This window comes from Podarcis filfolensis, assembly GCF_964270895.1.
Source record: "Podarcis filfolensis genome assembly, chromosome: 11".
Taxonomy (NCBI): domain Eukaryota; kingdom Metazoa; phylum Chordata; class Lepidosauria; order Squamata; family Lacertidae; genus Podarcis; species Podarcis filfolensis.
The window spans coordinates 12,343,217-12,365,995 of NC_139613.1; the positions used below are offsets into that span (position 1 = coordinate 12,343,217).

Consider the following 22,779-nt stretch of genomic DNA (forward strand, 5'->3'; position numbering starts at 1 on the left):
TAAAACAGGCGCTCGAATTAGACAACAGATGAGGAGGTTCATTATACCATAAACACCAGTGGGCAGGAAAATAAGAATCCATCTCTCCTGTTCTCCCATCTTCAAGGAGATAATGTTAATAAAATGATGGGCACCACCAATTGCTAACTAAATGGCTGCTAGTGTGAAGTAAATGAAATGGCTTCTTCCTTTCTGTGTTGTTATTTAAGACTTAGGAAGTGCCTGAAATTTCCCAAGAACTGTCAGGGGTCTAAAGATAAGATAATTGCTGCTTGTAGGCTAAGTATTCAATTGATGTGATACAAAGGAAAGAGGCAAGAAGGAAGCCTGTACTGGTTAATGACTGGCGTTAGGGTGCTGTAGGGTTCACTGGATTCACCTGAGCCCTGAGCCATATTGGGCCATTTTGGAGGAATCCAGGCATTGGTTGGGTCAGGTTGAGACAGCCTCAGGTCAAGTTGTGCATCCCAGAGCAATCCAGGGCTGTCAGGGGGCATCAGAAGAGTTTGGATTTGATACCCCACTTTATCACTACCCGAAGGAGTCTCAAAAGCGGCTAACATTCTCCTTTCCCTTCCTCCCCCACAACAAACACTCTGTGAGGTGAGTGGGGCTGAGAGACTTCAGAGAAGTGTGACTGGCCCAAGGTCACCCAGCAGGGGCATGTGGAGGAGCGGAGACGCGAACCCGGTTCCCCAGATTACGAATCTACCGCTCTTAACCACTACACCACACTGGCTCTCAGGCAGGAAGGAGAGGTAGACATGAGTAGGAAGAAGGAGAAGCCACAAAAGGTGGAACCTACTGGACAATTGCATTGTCACAAGGGAAGGTAGGATGGAAGCCTTTCCCACCCTGCCTGCCCTTCTTCCCACCAGGCCTCTCCTTCTTCCTGCCTCCTGAAGCAGCACCACACCAGATCTAACTCTCTGCAGTGCTGGTTGGTGCCCCATCGCAATGCTGAGAATCTTCATTCAATTGGGTAACACCCTGCAGGATCAAACCTGCCTGGTCTTGGTCGGAAGATGGGGATATCTCCTTCTCCCTCTACCTCCCTCCTCATCATAACTAAGAAATTGGGTTTTAACAACCCTTAGCCTTACCTCTACTAAACAGCTTCAGGCATGGATCCAGGGTGGAGCAGGTAGCCTTGGGGATGACCCTGGACAGGTCAGGATGATAGGAAGGGAGCCACAAAGTGGATTGGGGAGGCTGTGCACAGTCCTTCCTCCTAGGAGGCAGAATTCGAAGCCCTGGGGACCAGTGGCAGAAGCTAGAGTGTGCCTTCCTTCACCTCTGCTCCCCCAATTGGAGCAAAGTGTTCTACCAGAAAAGTTCTCCGCACCTGCTCCTTCTCTGGCCAATGGATGGGTATCTCCCCTTTTCCATGATGTGTCAAAGCATAAATTCCCTGAGTTTTATGGCCCCTTTCCCAAGCAAGCCCTGTTCTTTAGAGCAAAATGCCCATGCACTTGGCAGGTATTAAATTGTATCTGTTTTTATAGGTGGGGATGGGGAATAAGGGGAGTAAATTTGTGCCAGTGGAGCATTATGTAGTTTGTCTTCCTACACATCAAAATACATCAGATATTTTTCATAAGCCATGATATTTCACTGCTCAGATCACAGGATGTGTTTCTGCAGTATAAAACATCTTACTGACGTGCAAAAAAGAATTGCTCCTCATAGAAATCCATAGAAATCTTTGCCAGCTCTCACTCTGCATAATAGTTATGCTTCAAGTGATGCCCACATGTGTCAACATACATATTTTGAGATCTTCAGCCCAAGCAAGAGGAACTTGGCCCAAATGTCTGGTTTTCTGTGGACGCTCCTAGAAAAAAAGCTTCAAGTTACAGACAACAAACTTTTCCAGTTTCTAAGTTCCACTTTTACAGTTTAAGACCCTAGGCTCTCAGATAAAAAGCCCATTCACACAATCTGTTTTCACGATGTAGAAGTCGCTACAGAGTTGCAGATTTTTGCCTTTAATGTCTTCCTCCCTCCCTTCCTCACAGTACAATTATCAACATGTAAGTTCTGCAGGGTTGTAAGATCAAAAGAAAACTGAATCCTAGAAAGTTCTCGAAAGCTAGTGGTAGCTAGTGATAAAAAGTCACCTGAAAAATGTTAATCGGAGTTGGCTTTCAATCATTTCCTATTAACATTTTCGGATGATTTTTTCTTTCATTCATTTATTCTCATCCTTAGGGAGATGACCAAAGGCCAATTCCTATTGTCCTCTTTCATGATTCTTTACAGCAGAAGGAGCTAACCTTTGGCCTTCCAGATGTTCTTGGACTCCAGCTCACATCACCTCCAGCCATTAGGACCAACTGTTGGGATGATGGGACTTGTATTCCAGCACTGGACCACAGCTTAGCCACCCAAGCTTTATAGTCAGGTTGACCTGGTCCTCCTTAACTTTTTAGCAGCTTAAAGGAATCAAAGAAGGCTTCAGTAGTCATTTGCTAAAGGTTCATGCTTCCTTATTTTTTCATTTGGAAAACTGTGAATGTTACATTATAGCTGTTTGCAGTCTTTCAGGACTTTTTATGTTCTTCCAGAACCCCCCATTGGGCAGATGCACCCTCCTCATGGAAGTGTAACACCCCAGAAGAACAGCAACCTTCTTGTCATCATCGTTGTCACCGTTGGGGTGGTTACTGTCGTGGTGGTGGTGATTGTGGCTGTGATTTGTACCAGGCGTTCATCAGCACAGCAGAGGAAGTAAGTAACTGGAAAATATGCCTGTCCATCAATCTTTCCATCCTGCTCTGGAGCAAGTCAATCAGAGCAAACCTGTTTTTTTCCACCCTAAAGTAGAGTCCGTGCAATGGTGAAATATGCTTAGGAATCCAGATACTTCACACAGTCTCATCACTTTTGTGGAACAAGTAAATGTCAAATTCATTTGATTTAGTGGCCAGGAAAGACAGCCCCAACACTTTTTATAAAACTCAGGCAGAAATCCAAGTTGTAAAGCATGCACACCCATAATGGCAAAAATACAATAACATAGGAAACAACGGGGCTTCTTTACCTGTTGGAACATAAGGAGTTGATAGAGATCTAGGGGGGATTTTGCACATGGGATGCATGCGCAAAGAGCACATCATGGAGGATGCACTGTTAGAAGTTGGCTACAAGTGGAACTTTGTAGCTGACAGGCCATTCTGATATGGATGTGGTATATAAATTAAAAATAACAACTGAAGAGCTGCAAAGAATCTCCCAGAATCAAAAGCCAGAACCAGGCTAGAATCTGGGACCTTGCGACCAGTTATTTGGGTAGTATTCAACTACATTATGCTTATTAGGAGCGGGTGGCGCTGTGGTCCAAACCACTGAGCCTCTTGGGCTTGCTGATCAGAAGGTCGGTGGTTCGAATCCGCACTACGGGGTGAGCTCCCATTGCTCTGTCCCAGCTCCTGCCAACCTAGCAGTTCAAAAGCACGCCAGTGCAAGTAGATAAATAGGTACCACTGCAGCAGGAAGGTAAACGGCATTTCTGTGCGCTCTGTTTTCTGTCACGGTGTCCCATTGCACCAGAAGCAGTTTAGTCCTTCTGGCCACGTGACCCAGAAAGCTGTCTGTGGACAAATCCCTTGGCATGAAAGCAAGATGAGCGCCGCAACCCCATAGTCGCCTTTGACTGGACTTAACCATTCAGGGGTCCTTTACCTTTTACATCATCCTGAGAGTAGATCTATTGAAATCACTTGACATAAATCAACCAAGACTAACTAACTGATTTCAACAGGTCTACGCTGTGCATCTTAATCAGATACGACCCTTTGTTTTTCCTTGGAGTGCGTTCTGCACTGAAGGTTCCCAGGTTCTGACATCCTCCCATGCTTTTTGGTGGGTCAACCCACCCAGACAACTCATAGGTTTCCCATAAGCTTGTAGAACTATAAAAGCTTCAGCATCAGAGTTGCCAGGGAAAGAGCATAGGCCTTGTCTGGATCCTCTCCCTAATTTTTGCATTCTCTGCTGCCCACTGAATTTCCCCCTTTGTACCTTCAGCTACTCATCCTGTCTGCTGCCCAACATCACAATGCCTAGGGACATCACAAATGAGGTGGGAGGAAGTAAAGCGAAACCAGAACAAATGCGAAGTGACTTTTGTATGCCTTATACTGCCAACTAGTAGCATTGAAGAATGCGTTAGGAAACTTTAATAAGCTCTGTTAAGGATAAATTATGTAATTAGGGTGAGGAAGCAGTTTCAAATGAAGCACTTCGGCAAAAGATCATAAGCCTATCCAATACACATAAGAGACAAGTTATTGGCTTACATGGATTCTGAGTTTGTTATAAAATAACTCCCAGAACCAGAAAGAACTCAAAAATCCATATGGCAACTTGATCATAGGAGAGTGGTCTTTCCTCCCATCCCTGAAAAAAGCATCAATCTGTGACTATTATATTAGAAAGCTATCTGGAACAAAGACAGCCCTCACTAGCAATGGGAGGGAAACTAAGTATATGTTAAGAATGCCTTCTGGCACAGTTATAACTTATCATGACAAGCATCTATGGGCCTGGATCAGGCTTTGAAGCTAAGCTGATAAAAATGAGGAATTATCATCCTGGCATTGAAAGAACGCAGCATCACTAGGAAGTCTGCCATTTCCCCCGTGGGATATTGTTCTTCTTTTAGCTTTGCACTATGTTTCCAGTACTCATTAGCTATGGCATTCTGCTTTAAAATCTTGACTCTTTTCTGCTAAGCGCAGACGTGGTTGGGCTGTGTATGACCATAGGAGAGCTTCACTTCCCCTCCAAGCCCTTCTGTGACAGCATGTAAAGCAAGAAGACACATTTGCACAACATTATTTCTTGTTTCTAAGTACGATTTATTCCTTACTGCCTCATGCATTGATATCAGCTGAGGCCCCTTTATGGAGCCATGTGAAACAAAGGAGGCAAGTATTTCATACCACTGGCTTACATGCAGTTGGGACCAATGAGGCAAATTGAAATCGATATCCTTTGGCTTCCTTTGTACCTGTTTACAGCTCTGTATGAGCAGAATCCCTACTGACAGGAGGACTGATATGGGGCAATAATTGCTTTAAATTGGCAAGACAAAAAACTGCACACCAGCCAGCTATTGAAAGACCTGATGGTAATGAATAATGAGCTCTTGTTTCACTTGTTATTTGCCATTACTGCGCAGCATCAGAGTACAACAATATGATTAGGAAAGCAGCATCATGGCAAATTTGATACAAAATTCTGGCTGGAATCCAAAGAACCCATGCATAAATAGAAAGCGCCTTCACATGTGGAGGGAAGGTTGACAGTTTACTGCTCTAGCTGTGAATCTTGTGCTGGGTTGAATTCTACTCCAGCAGATGTCCCACTCACTAACTAATCCAAGTTAAACAGCAGCAGCAGTATAGGGGGAAAGTTGTGCCAGTAAGGCAGTAGCAAGGCTACACAATGGCACTGATCACAACCAGGGTGGAAGAAGAATATTTACTCAGTCTGAGTAGTTTTCTGCCTTACTGGAATCTCTGGTTTCTACTTGAAAACTGAAATTTTAGAACATTCAAGGCAGCACCACATAAAATATGTTTGGCACAGTTCAAGGTGTACTTCTATTCATTTAGAAGATTCTTGAAAGCCTTTAGCTGTGCATACCAAACAAATGCAATCCTTCATTTGTTATGTTCATTCATTCATTCATTTTATTTCCATACCGCTTTATAGTTTTCAGGGGGGAAATCTCAAAAGTGCTTTATAGCCTACATTAAAACATCAGATAAAACATTGCAAAAAAAAAAAAAAGGATTATGGAAGAAGGTCAAATATGCATTCAAAGAAACATAATTAACAAACAAAAAGTTATCTTAAAGCAATCAAATACAGAAAACAAGCAGTCGTAAGAAAAGGCTAGACTAGAATCCTTGTCCCTGACAGACTAGTATTTAATAAGCACTGAAAAGAGGGCAGTGAGGGCATCTGCTTGCTCTCAATAGATTCCCAAGTGTAAGCAATGCCACACTAAATTAAACTGTCTTGTCCCCTTCATTTAGTCTGGGTTCTTAAAAAATAAAACAAAACAAAAATCTACCATATAAATTGTTGTATCACAGAATAAAGGCATTGCAAACTGGTCCAGATTCAGCAGAACAGATGAGGCTGCCTTATATTGAATTAGTCCATTGATCCCATCGCTGGTAAAAAAATATATCCAAAGATCTCAGGGCGGTTCACAGTATAAAAATGCAAAATAAAGCCATAAAGTATATAATATAAACATTAACAAAAACAAAACAAGCCAATAGCCCCTCCCCCCACAACAAACCCATTCTTCTCACCATGCTGCCTGACATAAATAAATGGATTTGGCTCACTGACTCACTCAGAACAGAGCCAGGTTGCCCTACATTTATATTGCAACAGGCTGTCAAAATTCATTATAGAAAGTTTGCAGGGAGGTATTGCTTCCTGAGAAGTCCTGGAGCTTGACAATAATTGAGAACAAAACTCAAACCTGATGTTTATACAAGGAGAACATACATTTGGATGACTCATTCATTTTCATTTCTTTGTTATTGATGTCCTTTCATTCTATAGTCTTGTCTCAGATTTCTGTCACTGCTTATTATCAGTGAGACTGGTGGTAATGTGCAGAAATAAACAATGTACTGAATGCTAAATTTTCTCCTTTTAAAGTCTTTAGGCAGCAGTAGTGTCGCTGATGCAAGACCGAAGATCTGTCTGGAATGACACACTCATTATTTATAACCTCTTACTTACAGTTTCTGGGAACATTGCTGAAGTTTCTGTGGCGTAGCACAAATTAGGTTGAATGAATGGTCATTTGAAAAACCAATCAAATCCCCCCAAATAACAAAAGTTGCCTTGACGTTTCAAATAGCGCTTGCACTGTACATTTGTGGCATGGATGAGGAACCTCCAATTGTTGCTGGGCTACAGTTCCCATGATCCCTGCCCCCATTGGCCATGATGGCTGTGGCTGATGGGAACTCGAGTCCAACAATGTCTAGAGGGGAACAGATTCCCCACCCATGACCTATAGAACTAGAGTCATAGATAAACATAGACAAGACAATCCACATGCAGCTTCCATTTACTGAACATAGTAATACGAGATGAATGACATGGTTTAGCTTTGCATGTAACAACTTTTAGAAGAAATGGATTCCATAGTCTATGTAAACAGCATCCTCAATAATTTGCTATGTGGGTAAACTGCTTAAGAGCACTTGGTTTTTCTCATATGAAAAGTGAAATGCTTTTTTAAAAAAATGTGAAGAGTGGTCAGTTGCACAGACATCCTAAATCATACAGCAAGAGAACATATTGTGATTAATATTCATAAAGTGGTAAATGGGATCTGACACTGAATGCTTCCTTGGATTAAAAAAACACACATTTTAATGTATGTCAAAAATAAATGCAACATATGCTGCATAACAGAGGGGGAAGTGTAGATGCACAAGCCAGCTCTACTAATTAAAGGGTTGATGCTACTAATGGGTGATTGTTGCATCATAAAGAACGCATTTCTAAAAGGGGAACTTCACACTATTCCCTCTGTTTCTGGAGGGAGCCGTTTTAACGGTTGCGTATCATCTGGTTAACAAATGACTTACTCTGTCAAGCTGCAGGCCTGCATCCCTTCAAGCCACTATTGACATTTCCTCTCATTGGATGCCTTCCATGCATCTTCCCAACATATGCTGTCAGCATGGGGCCTGATGTCTAGCTGGAAGGGGTTGGCAGGTAGCCTCAGCTGGAGCTAAAACTGGTGTCACTTTATGTAACAGAAGAAAGCATATGATATGGGAGTACACAAGAAGAACCCTGCTGGGTCAGACTGGAGACCTATCTTCTCCAGGGTCCTGTTTCACAGACTGGCCAACCAGATGCAGCAGCCATCCATTGCTATTGCTTCCCAGTATATATAGAGTCCGATCCATGTAGCCATCATGACTAGAAGTCATTGATAGCCTTACTCTGTTTGTCTAATTCCCTAATTTATAGAGTTGGATCCAGAGAGAAGTGCTCATCTCACGTGAGCACTTCTCTCTGGATCCAACTCTATAAATAGCAACAGCAGCAGGTTATATTCAAACTTTTTTTTAAGTCCTCAAAAATAAATGCCTTATTTAAGTTCTTATGGGCATCTGAATGAACTCCTTCCAGTTCTTAAATGTATTTACCTCTGCATTGCCAACCCTGTCTAAAAAGTGAATTGAGTAGTTTCTATTCACCATATAAGGGACGTGGGTGGCGCTGTGGGTTAAACCACAGAGCCTAGGACTTGCCGATCAGAAGGTCGGTGGTTTGAATCCCCGCAACGGGGTGAGCTCCTGTTGCTCGGTCCCTGCTCCTGCCAATCTAGCAGTTCAAAAGCACGTCAAAGTGCAAGTAGATAAATAAGTACCGCTCCGGTGGGAAGGTAAACAGCATTTCCGTGCACTGCTCTGGTTCGCCAGAAGCGGCTTAGTCATGCTGGCCACATGACCTGGAAGCTGTACGCCGGCTCCCTCGGCCAATAAAACGAGATGAGCACTGCAACCCCAGAGTCGGTCACGACTGAACCTAATGGTCAGGAGTCCCTTTACCTTTACCTATTGACCATATATACAAACATACATGAACTACTTTCATACTGGGATGCAAAATCTGGTCAAGCTGAGTAAATCTCCCAATCTATGGCTATGAACTGGACCTCTTGAGTCTCCCAAATGACTCAGGAGATGCTTTTTTGGTAGAAGACATAACTATGGGTGTATAAAGTCAGTTTAGTAAACCAACACAGGTTCACTTTCCTGTCTACTTAATGGCTTGCCTTAACTCTTTATTACAGGGACTGAAAACCTTTATCAGCTGGGGCTCCCGTTACACTTTTAGACCAAGCAGAGCCAGGCATCTGACCCCATGCCCTTGGGAATTAAAGATGTCATCCTGGTCTCAAGAGGCATAAGAGCTTAAAAGGCAGGAGAGATAAATCACAGGAAGCTTTCACAGAAGGCAGGATGATCAACAGATCAAGACATCTATCACTGTAACAGTGATGGCTGTATACTATACTGGAACATTGCCCCAATAGCATCTTCTCCATGCCATTTCTATAATACGAAGCCTGATTTGTTGCATGAACAGTTATTTTGCACATTCCACTGTTTATTTTCTCTTTAAGAAAGGTCCAGCTCACCATTAAGTTGTTGCAGTAAGTCACCAGTTGACTATGGGCAGCCCACAATGGATGCTAGTTTGACAACAGCCTGCAGAGGTGCTAAAAACTATGGCAAGCTGCCTCCCTAGCTGGTTGGGGGGTGGCCCCTGGCTCTAGAGCAGGTAAAATAAATTAGGGTTGCCATATTTCAGAAAGTGAAAATCTGGACACAAAATTTGCCAAAAAATCAACCCTTCTGATCTGGATTGCTGTACGCCCGGGTTTCCCCAGACATTTTTACCGATTCCTAAAATTCCGCTCAGACGTTATTTCCGACAGACGAATCCCAGATATGGCAATGGCAGCTGGAAGGGCCCACACAAATGTTCATGTGTACAACAGTAAAGGCCTGGGCTGGAGACGCTCCTTCAGGTATACTGGACCGAGGACGTTTAGGGCTTTAAAGGTCAGCACCAACACTTTGAATTGTGCTCAGAAACGTACTGGGAGCCAGTGTAGGTCTTTCAAGACCGGTGTTATATGGTTATATAGTCTCATCACAACTAGTGATGAGAATTTTGGGAGCCTGAAGACTGAAGCCCTGATGATGCAAATAGTATTATCTACTGGATGGAAAGTTACACAGCATTGAAGTACTTCAGGTGTTCTGACTTTCCACTCCTTTTCTCTTCCCCAACAGAAAACGTGCCACTCACAGTGCTGGCAAGAGGAAGGGCAGCCAGAAAGACCTGCGGCCCCCAGATCTCTGGATACACCATGAAGAGATGGAGATGAAGAATATCGAAAAGCCAGCGGGTTCCGATCCAGCAGGAAGAGATTCCCCGATGCAGAGCTGCCAGGACATCACCCCAGGCAGCCACAGCCAATCTGAAACTCAGATGGGCAGCAAGAGTGCCTCACAGTCTGGTAATAATGCTACTTGTACGAAGGGCCAGTCAGCACATGCATAGAGATTGTTGACACTCCATTACTAAACCCTCTATGACTCACAGATGAATGTGTGAATGGCCATCACTGACAAATATTGAATTTGAGGCAAATATCAAAGCTTTTCTCTGTTGTGAATTTCTGTTTGGTTTGGTTTAATGCATGAAAGTGATAACCTGATCCTGCAGTTATTCATATGATAAGTAAGGGTGTCTTGGAGGAAAGGTGGAATGTAAAAAGCAAAAATAAATAAAATCCAGCAGTGAATTCTGGCCCTTCGGCCCATTTCCCCTCCCCCTCCAAAAAGGTGCTGAGCTTAAGAGAAGTTTAAGATTTTTTGCTGTTGACTTTTCTTTCTTGATTTGTTTTGTATTGCTGCTTTTGTGTATTCTGAGACTCCTTGGAAGAAAGGCTATACAGTGGACACTCAAGTTGCAAACATGATCCGTGTGGGATGCATGTTCGCAACCTGTGTCTGCGCACGCGTGGGTTGAGATTCAGTGCTTCTGCACATGCGCAAAGCGCAATTTAGCACTTATGCGCATGCGCGACTGCCGAAACCCGGAAGTAACCTGTTCCAGTATTTCCGGGTTTCAGCAGTCCTCAACCCAAAGAAACGCAACCTGAAGTAGCTGTAGCCCAAGGTATGACTGCACATGTTACAGTTGTTTATAAATATATTGCATTAATGTGCTGCCCTTTCCCCCAAGGAGTTCAAGGTACAGTGGTACCTTGGGTTACAGATGCTTCAGGTTACAGACTCCGCTAACCCAGAAATAGTACCTCGGGTTAAGAACTTTGCTTCAGGATGAGAACAGAAATCAAGCAGCAGCAGTGCTGCAGCACCAGGAGGCCCCATTAGCTAAAGTGGTGTCTCGGGTTAAGAACAGTTTCAGGTTAAGAACGGACCTCTGGAACAAATTAAGTTCTTAACCAGAGGTACCACTGTATTTTATTCTGACAACCACTCCATGAGGTAGGTTAGGCTGAAGCACAAGGACTGGCTCTTGGTGACCCAGTGAGCTTCATGGCTGAGTGGGTTTTTGAACCCTTGTCTGTTGGTGACTTGAGGAAGTCAGTTGGTAGTTCACCACACCTCAACCAGTGTAAGTGCAGCCCCAGCAGAGTCTTCAGAGATTTTCTGCTCCTAGACAGCTTCTTCCAGATTAAGGGGAAAGCTCTCCTACGCAGATCAAAGCTGCAAAGTTTTTTATTGTCTGCAGATACAAGACAAAGCTGAACACTGCTATTTACTATATGCAGTTCTTTGGGTCCTTGAAGTAAAGATACATATGTACAGAGAGATCCACTAGCACTATCACCATTCTAGCTAACACTGCTGTGTAAAACCCACAGCCTCTTCCCCTGACTCTCACAAATTCAGAGTCAGACCCCAACAGCAAACAGTACAGCAACAGGACTTGACAAGACATAGTGAAAGCAGTGCCCTAGAGACTGTTATAACCTGTCTACACATAGCCATATTTCCTGAACCAATGGGAGGGCGAGCAGCTCAGCAAATCATACACTTGACCTCACTGGTGTTGCTACGGCAACCCCAGTGCGCCTGGCACCCTTATCTCAGAACATCCAGACATGGGGGATGTGCTCCTCAAGACATGAGCCCAAGCACTGGGTGATTTAACCCATTGTTCACATTACACCAACATGGTCGCCCTAGTCCAACTGGTCCACCTAATCCCTGGTCCAGGCACCTGGTACGGTCACCAATCGCAGACCTATGTTTATGTACATGTATTGCATTATTTGCAAGGAGTTCATGGTTGATTGGCACAACATAGCCCAATGAGCTTTAGTGGGGCTGAGTGGGGATTCAAACCCTGGTCTCACCACTCATCACTCCAACCATTATACCACACTGCCTCCTTCATTAATATGGAGCAGAAAGTGTGGGCAAAGTCCATGACTGGTTATGCCAATATAGTTTTTGCAAAATGCAGCCAGAGGAATTTCCTGCTTGAGGCTGCGTGCTCTTTATTCATTTTGGTGCTTAGCTGGAAACTTTGCTAATTATATCCATGGCCCGATTTAATCGGTGATGCCGGTTGGGGGCAAAAATTGTTTATCCATGCATCAGTGTTTTGCTTAGCCAGCTCCACATTTAAATTGGGCCCCCAGCCCATTTGGATGCCAGGATAGCACCTGCTGGGGCCACAGATCCCTGACATGATTAAGGGCCCAGTTTAAACATGAAGCCCACTGCATGGAATTCGTAATGATAAAGCAATTTTAGCCCAATCAGCATCGCATTTAAATCTGGCCTCGGACAATCCAAATATATCATTATTTCCGCAAAGCATGAGCAAAAAGCAGATCTGAAGTCAACATGGAGAAAAATGATATTTACATAGTTCAAAGGTCATTCGAAGCTTAATGAAGCACTAACGAGCTTCAACTGATTTCATTAGCAAACCTTCCACTGGCAAAACTACTAATTGATACTTTAGGATCTAGTTGGGTTATTTATGTCAGTATTTAATATAGCAAATGATGCATATGGCAAAAAAGATATCTGCCCAGCTTCCTTTACCTAACCGCATTTAGAACTAAAACATTATCTCATTGCATTCATCATTAGCCTGCCAAATCTTCAAGAGCTTAATTTGGGGTAATATTAAACCACTTTTTATGCTCGTAACCCAGCTAAAACATTTAAATCTGGTGTCATTAAATAGAGAGCGAGACTTATTTTTGTTCCCAAATATACTGCATAGACTCTCATTTCTATAGCAAATGGCCCTGAGTAAATGGGTGATTATACGCCGCCTTTTAAACACTACGGCCAATCACACAGAAGGCAGAATGCTGATTTGAGCAAATAATTAGCGTGTGGGAGTTTGGCCATCCCTGCAATGGAGTTTTGCTGTGAACTTGAAGGGAGGTCGGCAACAAACAACATTTTAGAATGACAGTCAGGGTCTCGTTCTCTGTTTTTTGGCAGTGTGCGTTTCACTGCAGCTACAAAGAGGCACGACTGCGAAGCTGCAATGAAATTTCATAGAAATGAACTAGCATTAAAAGTCAATTGCAAAAAAGGGGGAAGCAATTCTTCCTGTTTCAAAGTGGTCTTTCAAATATTCTGTGGTCCTAAGGAGGAGGCGATGCTTGCCAAGTGACCAGCATTTTCCATCTGGGAAGATATGGGGAAACTTCTATCTTGCACGGAGCCCTCTTGGGGTAGGATGAGGGTACCTACTCAGCTTGATGTATGGAACCCTTGTTCATTTAACGTTTATATTTCAATCTCCCAGCTCCGGACACAGAAGAAGTTGGGAGCAGCATGTCCACGTTGGAACGGTCACTCGCGGCCCGCAGAGCAACACGCACCAAGCTCATGATTCCAATGGACTCACAGCCCAGCAATCCTAGTAAGTTGTGTGTCTGCAGCCGGGGTGGGGAGCTTGTGGCCTTCCAGATGTTATTGAACTTTGCCTCCCATCAGTCCTGGCCAGCATGGCCAATGTCAGGGTTACAGGTTCCTTCGCCTAAAGGATAAAGCCCACCCTAATTCTGAAAGGGATGCAAGGGACGCAGGTGTCGCTGTGAGTTAAACCACAGAGCCTAGAACTTGGCGATCAAGACTTGCTTTTTAAGATCCTGTCTAGGTTTGTCATTGCTTTTCTCCCAAGAAGAGATAGATAGATAGATGATAGATAGATGATAGATAATTTATTACGGTTGGAGACCAGCTTATAAAACACACTTGGGGGTACAGTCCCAGAAAGAAAACAAACAGTTAAAACAATTACAGATAGGTAGGCGTGTTGGTCTGCCATAGTCAAAACAAAAATTTTTTTTTCCTTCCAGTAGCACCTTAAAGACCAACTAAGTTAGTTCTTGGTATGAGCTTTCGTGTGCATGCACACGAAGAAGTGTGCATGCACACGAAAGCTCATACCAAGAACTAACTTAGTTGGTCTTTAAGGTGCTACTGGAAATTAAAACAATGTACAACAATAAATTTAAAATTTATAAATGTGATAAGCATATAGACACTTAAACCTTTAAGATAGGCTACCGCATAGATATGACCCAGAGTCACCCATGGAACTGAGTTTGGGGATTTTCTTCACGAACTAGTTTGAGGTAGGGGCAGTTAGTGCAGTGCCCTGCAGGTGCTGTTGGACAGCAACTCCCATCATTCCTAACCATTGGCTATGCTGACTGAGATGGATGGGAGCTGTGGTCCAGCAACATCTGCAAGGCACACATTGGCTACGTCTGATTTTAGATTCAAAGGTCAATATCAACACATTAAAATTGACCAAGAAACAGATAGGCGTGGTGCCAATGCAGCTGCCACAGCATAGATGCAACATGATCCAGCTGGCATTTCCAGACCCGCCCAGGTCAATGTGAAATCACCAAGAATTTATAGTGGCATTCCAGGTGCTCAGTAACCCCACCCCTGGGGATTTTCATTTCATTTTTACTTTTTGGTGTTCCCAGGCTACAAGCAAAAATGGGAGGCTGATCAAGTGCCTGGAGAGTTCACCTGTATGTAGCTGAAGGGGAATAGTCGCTGTCCTGGAAGGTCAAAAGTTATGCAAACCTAATGTAAACAAATTGCTGGGTAAGGGAGTAACCTGCAACAACAATAATTTGGAATACATGGCAGCACCAGATCATTTTAATCAGGGAGCAATTACTAGAAGCTAATAAGGATGTAATTGGTTTCTGAGCTGCAAGCAGACGCTGTTCAACAAACTGCACAGAATGAGTTTATAGAATTCTGGACTGGACTCCTTCAAAGTACAGGTTGAGGATCATGTTTTTCAATGAAAGCCCATAAAAAGGCGATGCCCTGCACATTGCATTTTTAAAAAGTATTAAATTCTGGTTGTTGTAAGATGAAAATAAGGGGCCTGCTGTATCAAGCCAAAAGTCTTTGGATAAATCTCAAAGGCAGCCCTAAAGAAAGTACAATATAGTAATCTATTCTTGGTATTATCAAGGTATTGATAGCTGTGGCCAGACCTAACTTGTCTAGGATAGACTGAAGTTCATAGAATCATAGAGTTGGAAGAGACCACAAGGGCCATCGAGTCCAACCCCCTGCCAAGCAGGAAACACCATCAGAGCACTCCTGATATATGGTTGTCAAGCCTCTGCTTAAAGACCTCCAAAGAAGGAGACTCCACCACACTCCTTGGCAGCAAATTCCACTGTTGAACAGCTCTTACTGTCAGGAAGTTCTTCCTAATGTTTAGGTGGAATCTTCTTTCTTGTAGTTTGGAACCATTGCTCCGTGTCCGCTTCTCTGGAGCAGCAGAAAACAACCTTTCTCCCTCCTCTATGTGACATCCTTTTATATATTTGAACATGGCTATCATATCACCCCTTAACCTCCTCTTCTCCAGGCTAAACATGCCCAGCTCCCTTAGCCGTTCCTCATAAGGCATCGTTTCCAGGCCTTTGACCATTTTGGTTGCCCTCCTCTGGACACGTTCCAGTTTGTCAGTGTCCTTCTTGAACTGTGGTGCCCAGAACTGGACACAGTACTCCAGGTGAGGTCTGACCAGAGCAGAATACAGTGGCACTATTACTTCCCTTGATCTAGATGCTATACTCCTATTGATGCAGCCCAGAATTGCATTGGCTTTTTTAGCTGCCGCGTCACACTGTTGGCTCATGTCAAGTTTGTGGTCAACCAAGACTCCTAGATCCTTTTCACATGTACTGCTCTCAAGCCAGGTGTCACCCATCTTGTATTTGTGCCTCTCATTTTTTTTGCCCAAGTGCAATACTTTACATTTCTCCCTGTTAAAATTCATCTTGTTTGTTTTGGCCTAGTTCTTTAATCTGTCAAGGTAGTTTTGAAGTGTGATCCTGTCCTATGGGGTGTTAGCCACCCCTCCCAGTTTGGTGTCATCTGCAAATTTGATCAGGTTGGCAGAACTGTCAAAGTTGGTTGAAGATGCTTCAAGCCACAAATGACATTTGAACATCTGTCTACAATGTTGGCTCTAAAGGGGCCCCGCCCACTCCCCAAAAAGTTGTGGACTTAATCTTTTAGGCTCTAACAAATTGGCAGATAACACTGCGGACTGCAAAAAGGTAGGACGAACCGGTTCCCCATTTTCATAAAAAGCTAGTGCATCAAAATGTTCCTACCTTGGTGTGTTATTTGAACACATGCAGTGATTTATTGTTATTGTTTGCATTGTATTCAAGCTGGTGCATTCAAAAAACATGACTCTCTACCATGACCTACAATCCAAAGTAGTACAGTTCAGAATTATGCTGTATCAGTGTGCCAGCTGCATCTGGAAAAATGGGTTGGTGTTAGTCTAAGTCAAGTTGTAGAAGATAGCATTGTCTTTTTGTTAGAACAGCTTTTGCCACTTCTTCCTGATTTGAATTTGGAAAATGCTAGCAACATCCCCTTTCTCTCTCACACACACACAACTTCTATATCATGTATAATAAGCCATTGTTGTAAAATGTTCTTTCAGAAAACAACAATCTGTAGGTGTAATCTGTTTATCTGTGCTATAATTGCTTTGTAAAAGCCATGTCTTTTATAATTGCACAAAATGAAATTGAATCTTCACTCACTTGTGCCAGCATAAATCCGTTGGGCTACCACTGAGCTTGTTGCGATAGAGGATTCTGGCATGACATGGATGCAAACTTATTTATCCATTTGTCAGGTGGAAGGCTGGGAAGAAGGAGGGGGCAGGAGAGAGACAGCTGCCACGTTTTTCTTGTTCTCTCTCTCTATCTCTCTTTCTACCCCACCCCACCCCCTGCCCACCCATCCTCAACTCACAAATAGTGTTTAATCTTCTTGTTTAATCCTCAACAGCATTTATGTTCCACCGTTTCAAAGGCCACAAATGTGAAAATTCTTTATCTGCTTTGCTTTTGTGCCACTGCCTTTCAAAAAGAGGTTACCTATCGGATAGCTATGGGTAATTTGTATTTGAATCCAGCAGCAGGGAGAAACTTCAAGTCTTCATTTTCCTTTGAAAGCACAGGTGGCAAGGAGGACAGAGAAAGCCAAACAGCCAGTAATTTATTCACAGGCTAGTGGTTGGTAGCTGGCCTGCGGTTTTCTACTCCAAGTACAAAAAGTGCACATTCACTGTTGCGAAGGAGCATCTCAAACATATTTATGGGGTTGTGGGGAAAGCAATGAAGTGATCGCACAATTAAATCCATGGAGATTATAAATAATATGCTTCACATTCACAATACTTACTTTATTATAACAGCAATCTAATCAGAACAAAATAAGATCAGGTCATGATATAAATTGAATGCCGGATAAAAATTCTTGCCCATGAATTGCAGTAGCAGGCTAACATCCTATTAATGTCGGGCAGCTATGAACCTGGGGCCAGAATGTCAACCATGCCAGCTCCAACTCTTCTTACCCAACAGTTTTACTATTGGACAATGCCTTCTTATTGCAGTGTTTACTTACTATGTTGCTGTTATATTTTACTTAGATGCTTTTGTATCTTTTGTAAATTGATTTTTAATAAAAGTTTGGAGACGCCTAGGGAAGGACTCATTTGAGAAATGTGGTAACTGTGTAGAAATACAAAGGAACACGTTGATAACTCTCACAATCTCTGCAGTCTTCTGAGCGTATTCTGCTTGCCATCAGAGATGTATTATTGCATACTTTAATGATACTTTTGTTTTTATTATTACAGTCACCTCAAAAAAAAAGCATTTAGAGAAACATATTACCAGTTTGAATTGGCCCTGATCATTGTGATTGTAAAATTTAGCTATAGTAATGATTACAGTAGATTTATGATTCTGACCTTGAGATCCTTGAGTGATGTATTCAAAATAAACTCCTTTACCCCCATGCTTATTCAAGAAACAGAATGATCAAGATGGATTCCCCTCTGCCCAGCCCTTCTTTCCTAACTCCTCTCTATGGTGTGCATTAAATATGTTATTCTCTAATTTTTCAGACCACTATAGGCAAATCAGGAAAAAAAGAAATAAACTATGATAAATTCTTTTTCTTCTTTAAAACAAAATTAATTTCACATTTTAATTCTACCTTCCTGCAGCTCGCATGGATTTGACAGCAGTGGGCATCTTCCAATTACTCACTGCCATTAAATCATGCCTCGCTCTTAATTTGGAGGCTGTGCTGAACTTTAAATAAGTGCTAATTGATCAGTTTTTATTATGAATAGCATCAACTTGATTTGTAATTTAATTCATCATGTGCCTTCTTTCCTTTGAGCAGCTGATTTTGACATGATTGAGCAGTTTTGCTTTTATTTTCTCCTAGCCAGCAATGAGGCTCCAATATTACAATGGAGTCTTTGCCAAACATCATGTCTCCCACCTCTCAGAAAGAGTCTCCCTTGCCCAGACAGCCATGATAATAATCACCACCCCATTCCTTTGAATGAATTCTGGGCCCAAACATTCCCTCGTGAGTCTTCTATGGGAATCCACAGCACTAAGACTATTTTGTCCCTTTTTTATTTCCAGCTGTGGTGAGTGCCATCCCAGTGCCAACGCTAGAAAGTGCTCAGTACCCAGGAATCCTGCCATCCCCCACATGTGGATACCCACATCCTCAGTTCACGCTTCGACCTGTGCCATTCCCAACGCTCTCGGTTGACCGGACATTTGGAACAGGAAGAAGTAAGTAAAGTGTTTTCTCTTTTCCCCCTCAGCTTCAGGACACTGAAATACATAAGACACAAAATGGATGCTACACGTGTTATCCCACCAGTAACAATGCATTTTTAAAGTGAAATGACCCCTAGAACCAGATAAATTGGGTTGACAGGTGGAAGTAATGGAATAATCCAATTCATCGTTTCATGAAAGCACATCTAAAAGCTTAGGTAAAGGTAAAGGGACCCCTGACCATTAGGTCCAGTCGCAGACGACTCTGGGGTTGCAGCGCTCATTTAGAATTATTGGCCAAGGGAGCCGGCTTACAGCTTCCGGGTCATGTGGCCGGCATGACTAAGCCGCTTCTGGTGAACCAGAGCAGCGCACAGAAACACCATTTACCTTCCCGCTGGAGCGGTACCTATTTATCTACTTGCACTTTGACGTGCTTTTGAACTGCTAGGTTGGCAGGAGCAGGGACCGAGCAACGGGAGATCACCCCGCCGCGGGGATTCGAACCGCCGACCTTCTGATCGGCAAGCCCTAGGCTCTGTGGTTTAACGCACAGCGCCACCCATGTCCCAAGCTCCACCTGCCTCCCATCTAAAAGCTTATTTCCCCCCATTTACGCTTGGACCTAGAGGTCCTGTTGGTGTGTTCGCACCACAACAACCTCATTGCTGACTCGCCCCCTACCCTCCTGGTACACTAAAGCAATGGTGCTGATGGGAAGTTAGGTAAGCGTTGCACCCTGCCAACCAGTGCTGCTGACCCCTATAAATGTCATGTTTTCTTTCTGTCCTGACCTGCATATGCCACCTGCTTATTTCCCTTTGCCTTGCTCCCCTTCTGCCTTTTTCCTTTACCTTGCTTGCACACGAGTTTAGTCTGACACCTCAGCCATCCTCCTGCTGGCTCAAACAATGGGGGCTCAGCAGCAAAAGCTGACGGGGAGAGAGTTTTCTCAAAGCACCGTGGGTTCTCCTGTTCTCTTTCTGTCTCTAGCAAAGATTCTGCCTGCTGGGATAGGAACCGTGCAACTTAAGTATCCTTATACATCCCTGATTGATCGTGATCTTTACCTTGTTTTGCCTTCACAACTACCCAAGGAAGGCCACCCACCCCCTCCCATTTAGCAGACCGGGAACTGAAGCTGAAAGAGAGAGGGACTACTCTCAAGATTGCATTCTTTTTCCCATTGTTACCGCTGGTGTGCCTAGTATCCACACTCCTCTGGCTGTCAAAGCAAGAGGCATTCATAGGCAACCAGACGAAAACATGACACTCTGTACACATTACCACTGACATGAGACACCAGCCCAGTGGTTGATTTTCTTTGCAGTATCCTCATGCCTGGTTAGCTCTACAGTAGTACCTCAGGTTAAGAACTTAATTCATTCTGTAGGTCCGTTCTTAACCTGAAACTGTTCTTAACCTGAGGTACCACTTTGGCTAATGGGGCCTCCTGCTGCCGCCGCACCGCCACCGCATGATTTCTGTTCTCATCCTGAAGCAAAGTTCTTAACCAGAGGTAATAATAATAATAATAATAATAATAATAATAATAATAATAATAATTTATTTGTACCCTGCCCATCTGGCTGGGTTTCCCCAGCCACTATGGGTGGCTTCCCCAGAAACCAACAATACACTAAAATGTCACCCATTAAAAACTTCCCTGAACAGGTACTATTTCTGGGTTAGCAGAGTCTGTAACCTGAAGTGTCTGTAACCTGAGGCACCACTGTATGTTTCGGAAGGGCCCGCACAGAATTTGAATGCGACATCTGAACTTTTCACGGTCATCTCTTGCCGATAGCAGCAAAATGGGAAACTTCAGCTATCTCACCGAAAGGGTTGTTCTGTAAATAAAGGATACAGTTACTTTAAACGAGGGATAGCAAACTTAATGCCTTCCAGGTGTTAGTTGACTACAACTCGCATGACCATTTGCTGTGCTGGCAGGGGCTGGTTGCAAATGTAGGTGTCAGGCCTGGTTCAGCTGTGGTTCAGCACAGAAACTCAGAGATGAGCAGTAAGGCTGATTTTTCATTCAGAAAGGCAAAGCCCAACAGAGAACAACATGGGCAGAACTAGCCTGATGAAGCAGTTGCCAGAACTGAGGATCTGAGCCTCCTCCTTCTCAGCTGCCTCACTCTCATAATTGCTTGCTCAGCCGCCAACTCATCTGCCCCCTTCTTCCTCTGACATGTCTTCTGTTTTTTTAAAAAATAATATTTATTACTTTTATAGATTACAAAAAGGGAAAAAAAGAAAAGAAAAGAAAAGAAAGGAGAAAAAGCAAAAGAGAAAAAAACAATACAATACAGTATATAGACAATGCAAAACACAACCTAAACTCAAAACTAAACACATTAAACTAAACAAAACCCACTCCCTAACCTTAACCCTAAATAAAACAAAACAAAAACAATTTAAAAACATACATCATCCCTTTTCCGTACTCTATCTTTCATTCCCTTGTTTCCTTGACCTCCTCTCACCTCCCTTTTTGTATTCCACTTCTATTAATTGTTTCAGCAAATCCTTTCCATCTTTCTCCATTTTCTATCATATTGTAAATAACATATTTTTTAACCTTATTTTCCATTAAAACTAAAATACTTATATATGCTTAACTCCTTATAACATTTCTGCTAAGCCCATAAGAAATCATTCCACCATTTTTCTATCACTCATTAGTTTTACCATATGTCTATATATAAACTTTAAATTTTCCAATCTTCTTCCACCATCTCCTCTCCCTGGTTTCTGATTCTGCCAGTCCTTTCCGTCAACTCCATAAAGTCCATCAACCTGGTGATCTTATGTCCGAGGCTCTTAACTCTTTTCCAAGTCCCTTCTGCAGGTCTTCTTCATTTTCTTTAATGCTAAAGAGCAAATCTCGGGGAAACTCCAACCTATCAATACTTTTCTTCCTTCTGAACAGGTCAGCCAAGCTTCCATAGTTGAAGTCCATAAAGTATTTCAGGACATATTTCAAGATTCCTCCAAATCCAAAGGCCCCCAAAACTTCAATCTCCTCCAAGCCCAAGTCCATGTCCCAGAAGTCAGTTAGTCCCTGCATAGAGGGATCTTTCCAACTTTCCTTCTTCAGTCCAAGCCGGGATCCAATCCTCAAAGTCTGACTTTTCCTAGATTCAATCATAAAAGGCCTCAACTTATAGTCCTCAATTTGCTTCTGTAAAGCCACGGATCCCGCTTGTATTACTTTATGTTCAACAACAGCAGCTTTCTTCTTCTCCTCCTTCTCCTCCACCATTTGTCCTGCCAAGTGGATTCCTGTACCAAATCCTGAATTATTTCTGTGTTGGTGTTCGCTTTTTGACTCAAATTAGTCACTTTCTGTTCCAAATTATCAACTTTAAAAGTCATGTCATCCATCTTCTTGTGAAGCTGTCCCAGCGAACAGCTTATCTTACATAAAACAGTCACAATGGCCTCTCCTGTCAACATTTTTAAATGGTCCAAGGTCAATCTCTGGTTCTCAGAATCCTTATCTGCAGCTGGAAATCCCCCAGTTACACTCCTGTAACAGTTTCAAAAGCTCCTTCTAGAGGAAAACAGTCTCCACTTGTATCAGTTCTTTCTGGCACAACTCAAGCATTAAAGATAGTTTCAAATTTCAGTTACTTTTCCTCCTTTTTAAACGCAGAAGAGGACAATGGAAACAGTATCTTACTCTTATTTAGCTAGCTGTCAAATCCGTTCTGTCAATGCACTCTCTCCAAACGTCATCTGGCAGCCCGTTCCCAGGTTCAGAGCAGTGGTAATTTGATTTTTCACTCTCTCCTGCAGGCTCACTAGGTCCAAAATTTCCCCCTCTTCTCCTGCTTCCAAGGGGGGTTTTGTATTTTAAACCAATGGAAATTTAATCCTTTGCCAAAAGCTTTCAAAGACTTTAGCTTGTAACGTCTTTGCTTCAGTCTATTTACAAAAGCGGAAGGCGGACTTCCTGTTTATGACCTTCCCGCTTCAGTGCCAAATTAAGGTATTTAAAAATCCAATTTTCCGTTCTACTCACG

At 43.0% G+C, this 22,779-nt stretch overlaps 1 protein-coding gene and 1 long non-coding RNA gene across 4 annotated transcripts in view; one reads left to right on the forward strand and one right to left on the reverse strand.

The window, feature by feature from the left end:
- DCC (DCC netrin 1 receptor) overlaps nucleotides 1-22,779 on the forward strand; it is a gene marked incomplete at its 5' end in the record, with an annotated part of 927,493 nt that overhangs the window by 879,213 nt on the left and 25,501 nt on the right. For all 3 annotated transcript variants that reach the window (XM_083575505.1, XM_083575506.1, XM_083575507.1), the window contains 4 exons: nucleotides 2,568-2,730; nucleotides 9,864-10,090; nucleotides 13,384-13,500; nucleotides 18,602-18,757. In XM_083575505.1, coding sequence (XP_083431631.1) covers nucleotides 2,568-2,730; nucleotides 9,864-10,090; nucleotides 13,384-13,500; nucleotides 18,602-18,757 — 663 coding nt within the window. The remainder of the gene's footprint in view (nucleotides 1-2,567; nucleotides 2,731-9,863; nucleotides 10,091-13,383; nucleotides 13,501-18,601; nucleotides 18,758-22,779) is intronic.
- LOC310744530 lies at nucleotides 1,139-9,985 on the reverse strand. Its single transcript, XR_014539609.1, has 3 exons — nucleotides 9,880-9,985; nucleotides 7,635-7,795; nucleotides 1,139-1,231 (listed from the first exon to the last, which is right to left on the reverse strand). It is a non-coding gene; the product is annotated as an uncharacterized lncRNA (long non-coding RNA).